The sequence below is a fragment of the Microtus pennsylvanicus genome, chromosome 3 (genome assembly GCF_037038515.1).
Source record: "Microtus pennsylvanicus isolate mMicPen1 chromosome 3, mMicPen1.hap1, whole genome shotgun sequence".
In the NCBI taxonomy this organism is placed as follows: domain Eukaryota; kingdom Metazoa; phylum Chordata; class Mammalia; order Rodentia; family Cricetidae; genus Microtus; species Microtus pennsylvanicus.
The window spans coordinates 99,319,725-99,330,212 of record NC_134581.1 but is presented as its reverse complement, the minus strand read 5'-3'; the positions used below and the strand labels follow the sequence as shown (position 1 = coordinate 99,330,212).

Here is a 10,488-nt window from a genome sequence, read left to right as displayed (position 1 = left end):
GGGAGGAGGGGAGTGGGGGAGCAGGAGGGGAATGGGAGGAGGGGAGAAAGTGTAAATTTTTGAATGGAAAAAAAATTTTGAATGGAAAAATAAAATTAAATAAATAATAAAATAAATGAGTGTGTGTGCACTATTAGGGCTGGGCCTTGAGCTGATTCTCCATTTATGTATGTATGTTTGTATGTACGTATGTAAGCATTTGTAGTTGAGACAGGTTTGGACTAAACCACCCAGCCTAAAGGAAAACAACCATTGAACATAGTGATTAAAGGCGCACACCTTTAATTCCAGGACACAAGAGACAGAGGCTGGTGGATCTCTGAGAGTTTGGGACCAGTCTAATATCAATTCCAGGACAACCAGGGCTACATAGACCCTGTCTCAAAGAAAAAGAAAAAGAAGGAAGGAGCGAGGAAGGGAGGGAGGAAGGGAGGGAGGGAGAGAAAAAAGGAAGGAAGGAAGGAAGGAAGGAAGGAAGGAAGGAAGGAAGGAAGGAAAGAAGGAAGGAAGGAAGAAAGGAAGGAAGGAAGGAAGGAAGGAAGGAAAAAAAGGAAGGAAGGAAAAGAAAACAACCAGTCTATACTCTATGTCTTAAGAAATTTCCTTTCGCCGGGCAGTGGTGGCACACACCTTTAATGCTAGCACTCAGGAGGCAGAGGCTTGCGAATCTCTGAGTTCAATGTAGTTCTGGTCTACAGCGTGAGTTCCAGGACAGGTAAGACTACACACAGAAATCCTGTTTTGAACAACAAATTTTTTTTTTTTTTGGTTTTTCGAGACAGGGTTTCTCTGTGGCTTTGGAGCCTGTCCTGGAACTAGCTCTGTAGACCAAGCTAGTCTCGAACTCACAGAGATCTGGGATTAAAGGCATGCGCCACCATCGCCCCGCTAACAACAATTTTTTTAAAAAAAATTAAAAAACAAACAAATAAATAAGCAAAAAATCCCAGACTGTCCATCCTCTTGCCTCAGTTTCCCAAGCCAGTGCTGGAATTACAGGCCCTTTAAGAGGAAGCATTTGCTTAAATGAGAGTTAGAGCTGCTGAGTTTGACAGAGGCTGCAGCTGCTGTCCAGGGCCAGCCTCTGCCAGGTCCTCCCTGGACCTCTGGGCTCTGCAGGGGATCCGGCGACTGGGGCTTAGGAAAGAGAGGTTAGCTGAAGCTGTAGGTCCTGTGGGGTGGGGGAGGGGCCTGCAAGTGACGTCACAGGTTCCGGAGAGGATCAGCATGGCCTCCCAGCCTCGGACTGTGCTCATCTCTGGCTGTTCTTCGGGGATTGGCCTTGAACTCGCTGTTCAGCTGGCTCACGACCCCAGACAACGTTACCAGGGTAAGTACTAGCTCCCTAGGGTCACAGTTTCTAGTACTATCTCTATTATCCCACCCTCCTGAGTGTAGGAAAGACCCTGGACACAGAGGGAAGCCCTCTATTACACTCACTTACATAACTCTGTCATCTCATATATGTGTCTTCTCTTTAAGATTTATTTATTTGTATTTTATACGTATGGGTGTTTTGCCTGCATGTGTATCTGTGCACCACATGTGCACCTGGTGCCCAAGGAGGCCAGAGAGGGTGTTAAATATCCTGGAACTGGAGTTAGACACAGCTATGAGCCACCCTGTGGGTGCTGAGAACTGAACCCGGGTCCTCTGGAAGAGCAGCCAGAGCTCATAACCTCTGAGCCATCTCCCCAGCCCCTCACATGTATTTCTTGAGTACTGGATGACAGATAGGAAATGTTATGAAGAAACTGTGTGTGTGTGCGTGCGCGTGTGTGTGCATGTGTGTGCATGTGTGTGTGCATGTGTGTGTGCATGTGTGTATGTGTGTACATGTATTTGTGTGTGCATGTGTGTGCACATGTGTGTGTGCATATGTGTGTACATGTATTTGTATGTGCATGTGTGTGTGCATGTGTGTGTGCGTAAGACGTAGACCAATTGGTAGTGTGTTTGCCAAGAATGCACAAAGCCCTGGGTTCTATGCCCAGCTGTGGTAACACATACCCGCCCGTAGTCACATTACCCAAGAAGTGAACAGGAGGATCAGGAGTTCAAGGTCAGCCTCAGAAATACAGCAAATTTAAGACTAGCCTGAGTTTACAGGAGACCCTGTCTTGAAAGGAGAAATTAAAAAAAAAAAAAAACAAGAAAACAACTCAACCCCCAGCCAGGCCCATGACAGGGCACACCTGAAATTCTACTACTCAAGGAGCTGAGAGTGGAGGATTCTGAATTCAAGGTCAGCCTCGTTCACTAGTGATACCTATCTCCAAATAAAATAAGTGTGCAAACAAAAACCCTCAACTCTAGATAATGTGCATTAGGAGAGGGGAGAGGAGAGCGGCAATAAGATTTTAAGAAGGAAGGAAGGAGGGAGGGAGGGAGGGAGGGAGGGAGGGAGGGAGGAAGGAAGGAAGGAAGGAAGGAAGGAAGGAAGGAAGGAAGAAATGCAGCAGGCTGGGAATGGCGTGCAGGTCTGTAATCTTAACATTCCGGAGCAGAGGCAGGAGGATTGTGGTAAATTCAAGGCCAGACTAAACCATATAACAAGAGCTTGCCAGAGAGAGAGGAGAGAGAGAGAGAGAGAGAGAGAGAGAGAGAGAGAGAGAGAGAGAGAGAGAGAGAGAGAGACTGCAGCCTGCCCAGTGGTAATAGAGCCAGGTACGGTGGCAGCACAAGCCTGCAATTCCAGCACTCAGGAAGCAGAAACAGGGATCTACGATTCTGAGGCCAGCCAGGGTACAGAGCAAGAACTGACTGCTCTTGCAGGGTATCCAAGTTCTACTCCCAGCACTGACATGGGGCTATCAACCATCCAGGACCCCAGTTTCAGAGCATCCATCAGGCACAATACAGACAAAAATATTTATACACATAAAGTAAATAAATAAATCTTTGGGGGGCTGTTGGGGAGAAGCTGTCCCAGAAGACATCTCAAAGGAAGCAAGCTTCAGCAACCAAGGATGGTCACGGACAGTGTCCCCACTAAGCCGGATTACAGTTCCAGGATGAAACTCTTACCGTCTTACAGTAAACCTGACCTTGGGGCCTTAAAGGAGCCTTTAACTAGTGCAGCTGTGCAGTTCACGACTGCGCCGTGCAGTTCACGACCAAGCCGTGCAGACCACCCCTGGATCCTCCAGCCCACAGTATGTGGGAGAGGAAGCTGGCAGACATCATCACTTTAGAGCCAGCTGCCAGGGTGAGGACATCACCCCAGTTGGCAGAGTTGATTCTCCCAGCCTTCTGGGTTAGAGGTGGGCACAGTGTGAGACATGAATTTTCCCTGTGAGCAAAGCTGCATCCCTGTGGGTGGGTAGACGTCTCCTAAGGGGCCTATGACGGGGCTCAGCAGGTGAAAAGGTGCTTGCCACAGAGCCAACGATCTGAGCTCAATCCCTGGGACTGAACGTGTACGGTGAAAGAAGAAAACCAATTACTAAAATTGTCCTTTGAACTATGCGCACACACAAATAATATACAAAAATAAAACTTTTTTTCTGGTTTCTTGAGGACAGGATTTCTCTGTGTAGTTCTGGCTGTCCTGAAACTCACTGTGTAGACCAGGCTGGCCTCAAACTCACAGAGATCCACCTGCCTCTGCCTTGCTGAGTGCTGGGGTTAAAGGCATGCGTCACCACCACCCAGCTGAGTACATTTTTTTTTTAAGAATAATATTGCTAAAGAGGGTTCAGTTTGTTTTGATGTTAGTTGCATCCTCTGTGTGTGTGCACGCGTGTGTGTACATGTGTGTGTGTATATGCTGGAGACAGAACACAGGGCCAGTTGCTTGCTAGACAATTGCACTACCCTCAGCTGCATCCCTAGTCTTTTGTTGTTTTGGAGACACCACCTCACTGTGCAGTCCATGTTGACCTTGAACTCAAGACCCTCCTAACTCAGCCTTCTGAGTGTTGGGAGGCAGGCATGTGCCCAGCTACAGGGAGTGCTAACCACCTAAGACCATTCTAAGTGTCTAGTCTGTCATGTACTCCTACCCAGGGGGCAACTCACTCACTCTCTTCCTCCTCATTTTAGAGATAAGACACTAAGGCTCTGAGGCTGGGTCCAGTTGGCAGAGGAATGCTTAGCACAAAAGTCCTAGAGATAGCCTGACAGTTGGGGCTCACACCCTTAATCCCTGCACTCAGGAGGCAGAGGCAGGTAGATCTCTGAGTTCCAGGACAGCCAAGACTACACAGAGAAACCCTGTCTTAAAAACAAAAATTAATCAATAAATAAAATAAAATAAATCCAACAACAATAGGTCTGAGAGACAGCTCACGCAACAAAGTGCTTTCCGCACACGCGTGAAGACCTGAGTTCTATCCCCACACCCGGGTAAAAAGGCCAGGCTCAGCATTGGAAAGGCAGAAGGAGGTGGAGCCCCTGCGGCTCAGCGGATAATGCAGCTAGCCTATTTGATGAGTTCCAATTCAGGAAGAGACTGAGATGGCAAGATGGCTTACAGGTAAAAGCATCTGCCTCCCTTCACTCTCCAGAACCCACAGCGTAAGGAGAAAACTGATCCTCAGCTGTCCTCTGGTGTCTATGCATGTGTGATGGCCCATCCACGCGCACACACACGCATACACACACATACACACATATACACATTTAATTTGGGGAGGGGGTAGTTGTCTTCTAAGGAATGACACCCAGGATTATCCTGTGCCTGTACAGACACATGAACAGACGCTCACACGGACACACACATCCTACATAAACACACAGGGTAAAGAAGCGCAGCACGTGTCCAGTTCTGCTCTCTGCCTCCAGTGGTGGCCACCATGAGGGACCTGGGGAAGAAGGAGCCGTTGGAGGCAGCTGCTGGAGAGGCACTCGGGAAGACACTCAGCGTGGCCCAGCTGGACGTGTGCAGTGACGACTCGGTGGCCAACTGTCTGAGCCACATTGACGGAGGACGAGTGGACGTGCTGGGTGAGGCTTGGAGGGTCCTGGAGTCACCCACAAACACTTACCACTCAAGCATTCACCCCCAGCATGATGACAGCTTCTAGCCCTGGATAAGGAGTAGACCAGCTGGCCACGCGTCAGGAGTACCAATCTGTTCATTAGAGATGCCAGACTTTGGGGGAGGGCCTCCGTGGGAGAGACATCCTCACACAAAGAGAAAACCATATGTGGTTGGGAAAATTACTTCAGTGAGTCACTCAGAGACAGGAGGATGATGAAGCGGCCACTCATGTCCCTATGGAGCCTGCTAAGGCGGGTGGGTCTGGCCATCTTGGTGCAATTTTGGAGCAGACGGGAATTGCTCATGGATGGTATGACAAAGATTTGGTTTCCAGTAGATCTACCCACTCTCTCAGACCCAGAGGCCTGTATAAAAACCAAACTGCTTGCAGGGCAGTGGTGGTGCACGCCTTTAATCCCAGCACTCGGGAGGCAGAAGCAGGCGAATCTCTGTGGGTTCGAGGCCAGCATGGTCTACAAGAGCTAGTTCCAGGACAGGCTCCAAAGCTACAGAGAAACCCTGTCTCAAAAACAAACAAACAAAACAAAACAAAAAACTAAACGGCTTAATACCACCTAGTTCCACATGTCTCCTCCTAGACTTGTTCTGACGACTCAGGTCCTGGGGGTGACCCGAGCAACACTCTGTGCACCCCTTTAGTGAACAACGCAGGAGTAGGCCTTGTGGGGCCCCTGGAGGAACTCAGCCTAGCTGCTATGCAGAACGTGTTCAACACCAATTTTTTTGGGGCTGTCCGTCTGGTCAAAGCTGTGCTTCCAGGAATGAAAAGGCGGCGACAAGGCCACATCGTGGTGGTCAGCAGTGTTATGGGGCTCCAAGGTGAGTCTGGGGCCTCCCCATCCAGGATTTCATGGTCCAAACAAACTTGTCTTTCTTCCTTCCTTTCTTCCTTCCTTCCTTTCTTTCTTTCTTTCTTTCTTTCTTTCTTTTTTGTTTGTTTCGAGACAGGGTTTCTCAGTACCTATGGAGTCAGTCCTGGAACTCGCTCTGTAGACCAGGCTGGCCTCAAACTCACAGAGATCCACCTGCCTCTGCCTTCAGAGTGCTGGGATTAAGGGTGTGTGCCACCACTGCCCCACTTGAGAAGGATTCTGAAGCCCAGGAAGGAAATGTTCTGGGATTGATTTACTTTGTCTGTCCTGGGGTCAGAGTAGGCAGTGATGGTACACATGTCACAGTCAGTCACATGCTAGAATCAACTCCACTTCTAGACATACCTGACACATCCTTCCAGTCAAACCCCTGAAATCCAAAAGACAGAAAGCCCCCATCAGGCCCTAGGGATGTATATAGTGTTGGAATTCGGAGACTCAGCAGAAAAGACAGAGATCGATTTGTGATGTCTGCCACCTACTTGCCATCTGTGCTCCTGGGATCTTCTGCTTCCTCAAATCCTTCTTGACTCTCTCCCTTCCTCATCTTGACACACTCTGTGATATGACTCCTTCCCCAGCCATGCTCTAACTGCACTGCAATGGAGAAGCAGTAACAAGTCACTGTGCCCACGGACCGTGGGGATGCCTTAAGGAAAAGGACCATGCCATAGAGAGGGAAGTAGGGGAGGTTCCTGCGAGCAGGTAGAGCTGGAAGGTGGTGACACATTATCCAGAACAACCTCGCCCTGATGCCTATTGCACAGTTCCTTGTGTCCATGACTCTGTCCCCTTAGTCAACGCTCAAATCCCCCTTGCTCTGTGTTCCAAAGACCTCATCACCCTGGGACCCAAGAAGTCTCTCACTGGCACACTCCCCTGAGTCCTTCTCCCTCCTCCCCTTCCAGGTGTCATGTTCAACGATGTCTACGCGGCCTCCAAGTTTGCCCTGGAAGGATTTTTCGAGAGCCTTGCTATCCAGCTGCGTCAATTCAATATCTTGTGAGTTGGGCACTGGGGCAGCCACAGGGAAAGGGAGATGGTGGGCACCGGGGTAGCCACAGGGAAAGGGAGACAGTGGGCACCGGGGTAGCCACAGGGAAAGGGAGATGGTGGGCACCGGGGTAGCCACAGGGAAAGGAAGATGGTGGGCACCGGGGTAGCCACAGGGAAAGGGAGACGGTGGACACCGGAGTAGCCACAGGGAAAGGGAGATAGAGAAGAGAGTGGCCAGTTAATAGAGCTGGCACTAATGAGGCCCAGTCCACGCTGAGGATGGGTAGACAGTTCATGGTGGCTTGGGAGGAAGAGACATTTCTTGTGAACAGCCCCTCACCCACGCTCTATAAGCAACCCCCAAGGAACTCACTGGGTCACAAAAAAGAGAAAAACATGAAAGTAGAAGGGGGCTGGGTGGGAAGAGGGAGGGGTCAGCGGGAGTGGGAGGGGATGAGAGAGGGTGAAGACGATCAAAGTACATTATGTACATAAGACACCCATTATTAGCCAGGCGTGGTGGTGCACACCTTTAATACCAGCACTCAGGAGGCAAAAGGGCTTCTGTGAGTTCGAGGCCAGCCTGGTCTACAAGAGCTAGTTCCAGGACAGCCAGGGCTGTTACACAGAGAAACCTTATCTCAAAAAAAAAAAAAACCTAAAGAAAGGGGGAAAATGGAAATTCATTATTATTCATAAATAATATATGCTGGCCGGGTGGTGGTGGCGCACGCCTTTAATCCCAGCACTCGGGAGGCAGAGGCAGGAGGATCTTTGTGAGTTCAAGACCAGCCTGGTCTACAAGAGCTAGTTCCAGGACAGGCTCCAAAGCCACAGAGAAACCCTGTCTCGAAAAAGAAAAATAATAATAATAATAATATATGCTGATAAAACCTTTTTTCAAAGTGGGAGGAAGAGAGAGGAAAGTGAGGGAAACAGGCTGAGAGGGAGACTGGGATGAAGAAAGATGAAGTAATACCAAGAGGGCTGGGGCTGCGGCTTAGTAGAGCACTTGCCTGGTGTGAGAAAGACCATTCAGTGCTGAAAAGTAATAACAACAGCAGTAATAATAAATACGAAGGGGGGACCAGACCTTGTGGCGCACAATGTCCCAGCACTCGGGAGCAGAGACAGGCAGGTCTCTGGGACTTCAAGGCCAGCCTGAGCTACAGAGTGAGTTCTAGGACAGCCCTGGGTACACAGTGAGACCCTGTCTCAAAATACCAATAACAATGACACCTGGAGAAAAAGAGTGAGGGGAAAGCCAGTGAAGGAGTTTGCTGAAGCCCGGCATCCATATCCCGGCCCTCCTCCCAGCATCTCAATGGTGGAGCCAGGCCCGGTCATCACTGACTTTGAAGGAAAACTCCTGGCTCAGATTTCCACGACGGAGTTTCCGGACACTGACCCTGACACCCTGGGCTACTTCCGGGACTTGTACCTCCCAGCCTCCAGGGAGCTCTTCCGCTCTGTGGGACAGAGCCCACGGGATGTGGCCAAGGTGAGTGGACAGATGCTGTGGCTCAGGATGTCGGACAGTGTTGTAAGTCCTAGAACTCAGGGTCCCCTCTTACAGGTCATCGCCAAGGTCATCGGTTCCACCAGACCCCCACTCCGAAGACAGACCAACACTCGCTACCTTCCGCTGACGGTGCTGAAGGCCATGGACCCCTCTGGAAGCCTGTACGTGGGAACCGCCCACAGGCTCCTTTTCCGCTGGCCTCGCCTTCTCAACCTTGGTCTTCGATGCCTGGCCTGTGGCTGCCTCCCAACACGTGTGGGGCCCGGATGAGCAGAGCAAAGCTGACCCCTTCCACCCTGGACAGCAGGGCTGTGCCCCTAGATAATACACACTGACTTTTTCACTAACCCAGGCCCATGGGGGAAGAAATGTTGACAAGGTCTCACTATGAAGACCTGGAACTCACTATGTAGACCAGGCTGGCCTCAAATTCACAGAGATAGGGCTGACTCAGCCTCCCAAGTGTTGAAATAAAAGACACCACACCCAGCTAACTTTTTTGTTAATATGTAGGCTGGCATATGTGCTAGGGGTGCCCTCAGAGGCCAGAAAAGGCATTAGATCCCTGGAGCTGGAGTACACTGTCTGTGTGAGCTGCCCAGCATGGGTAGTGGGAGCTGAAACCTCTGAGCCACCTGTCCCACCCAAGCCTTTTTTTATGTGTGTGTGTGTGTAGGTGCACATGTGTGTGAGTGTATGTGGGTGTATGTGCATAGGACATGTGTACGTGTGTAATGTCATCTTTCCCAATTGCTCTCCACCTCACACACTGAGGCAGGGTCTCCCAGCAGCACGTGATCAGGTGTGGCGGTACAGACCGACAATCACAGCACTCTGGGATGTAGAGACAGGAGGACCAGGAACTCAGGACCATCCCCTGATCTTTAGGCTTAAAGGTGGAGGTAAGACCTCCACTTGAACATCATTATCTCCCCAAGAGCCCCTCCACACTATCCCTACTTGACTTCATCATTCCCCACGTTACCCATTTTCAGGGCGCTGTGACTTTCCACCTGAATGGTATACGTATGTATAGGGCTGTCGGGGTGACCCAGGGCAAAGGCACTTACACCCAACCTGACCACCTGAACTCAATTTTTGGGACCTACATGGTAGAAGGAGACCAACTCCTGTTAATTGTCTTCTGACCTCTACCTATGCACCGCAGTGTTCATGCATACATGCCCATGCGTGCACACACACACGCATGCACGCACACACAGGCATGCACGCACGCACACACACGGAAGTAAAAAAGAAAAAGAGTGTAATTTAAAATTCACAAATAAGGATTTCTTGCAGTTTGGGGTTCGGTGGGAGGCAGAGGGGGGAGGGGTTCAGGCTGTAGCTCTGCATCCCTCTGGATTTCCTGTGGCTGAGGCCATGGGCCCCTGGACTCACCATACATTCCTATGCTGCTGAAATCACACTGAGTCAGACTCAGCTGCAGAGAAGGGAGAATCCTCATCTCTAAGAGTGGTAACGATACAAACAAACACACAAGGGGAGGCTGGTGTTAAACACTGGCTGGATGCTATTGCTGACCCAACAGGGAGACTGGCCCGAGTTCAGACGACGCTGGAAACAGGCCCGCTACACTCCAGCAGCCTCCCAGACCTCCTCAGCTTGGCCAGGACAAACCCATCCTGCAGCCATTCAGGCTAAAAGTCACCTGAGTCCCTCCCTTGACACTGCAGCTATGGCTTCCTTCCTTCCTCTCCCTCCTTCACGCCCTTCCTTCCATCCTTCTTTCTCCTCTCTCCCCACTCCCAGGAGATTCCAGCATGCCGATCTTGTGCTCTAACACTGAGGAGCCCTCTACCAGCCTTTATTACTTTTAAACGTATTTATTTATTTTTTTGTTTTCTGTGTATGAGTTATGCAGACATGCATGTGCACCAATTGCATGCATTGCCTGAGGAGGCCAGAAGAGGGCACTAGATATCCTGAAACAGGGTTACAGATGGAAGCTGAGCCACGGATATGGGTGCCGGAAACCCAGCCAGGTTCTTTGCAAATGCTTTTAACTTTAAAACTGCCACTTTTTTCTGCTGTGGCTGAGTCAGGAAAGCCTCTCCTAAAGGAGCTGCGGC

At 50.2% G+C, this 10,488-nt stretch overlaps 1 protein-coding gene across 1 annotated transcript; it reads left to right on the top strand.

The window, feature by feature from the left end:
• The first annotated feature begins 1,227 nt into the window (after window positions 1-1,227).
• Rdh8 (retinol dehydrogenase 8) lies at window positions 1,228-8,665 on the top strand. Its single transcript, XM_075967615.1, has 6 exons — window positions 1,228-1,330; window positions 4,786-4,947; window positions 5,645-5,824; window positions 6,786-6,879; window positions 8,191-8,374; window positions 8,450-8,665. The coding sequence occupies exons 1-6, from the start codon at window positions 1,228-1,230 to the stop codon at window positions 8,663-8,665; spliced, it is 939 nt and encodes a 312-aa protein (XP_075823730.1).
• Window positions 8,666-10,488: the final 1,823 nt, after the last annotated feature.

Bases quoted from the DNA above. Each gene is read 5' to 3' on its own strand.
- Rdh8 (XM_075967615.1), top strand. From the start codon at position 1,228: ATGGCCTCCCAGCCTCGGACTGTGCTCATCTCTGGCTGTTCTTCGGGG. The intron at 4,948-5,644 runs GTGAGGCTTGGA...GCACCCCTTTAG, and splicing joins AGGACGAGTGGACGTGCTGG to TGAACAACGCAGGAGTAGGC. The intron at 6,880-8,190 runs GTGAGTTGGGCA...CCCTCCTCCCAG, and splicing joins CTGCGTCAATTCAATATCTT to CATCTCAATGGTGGAGCCAG.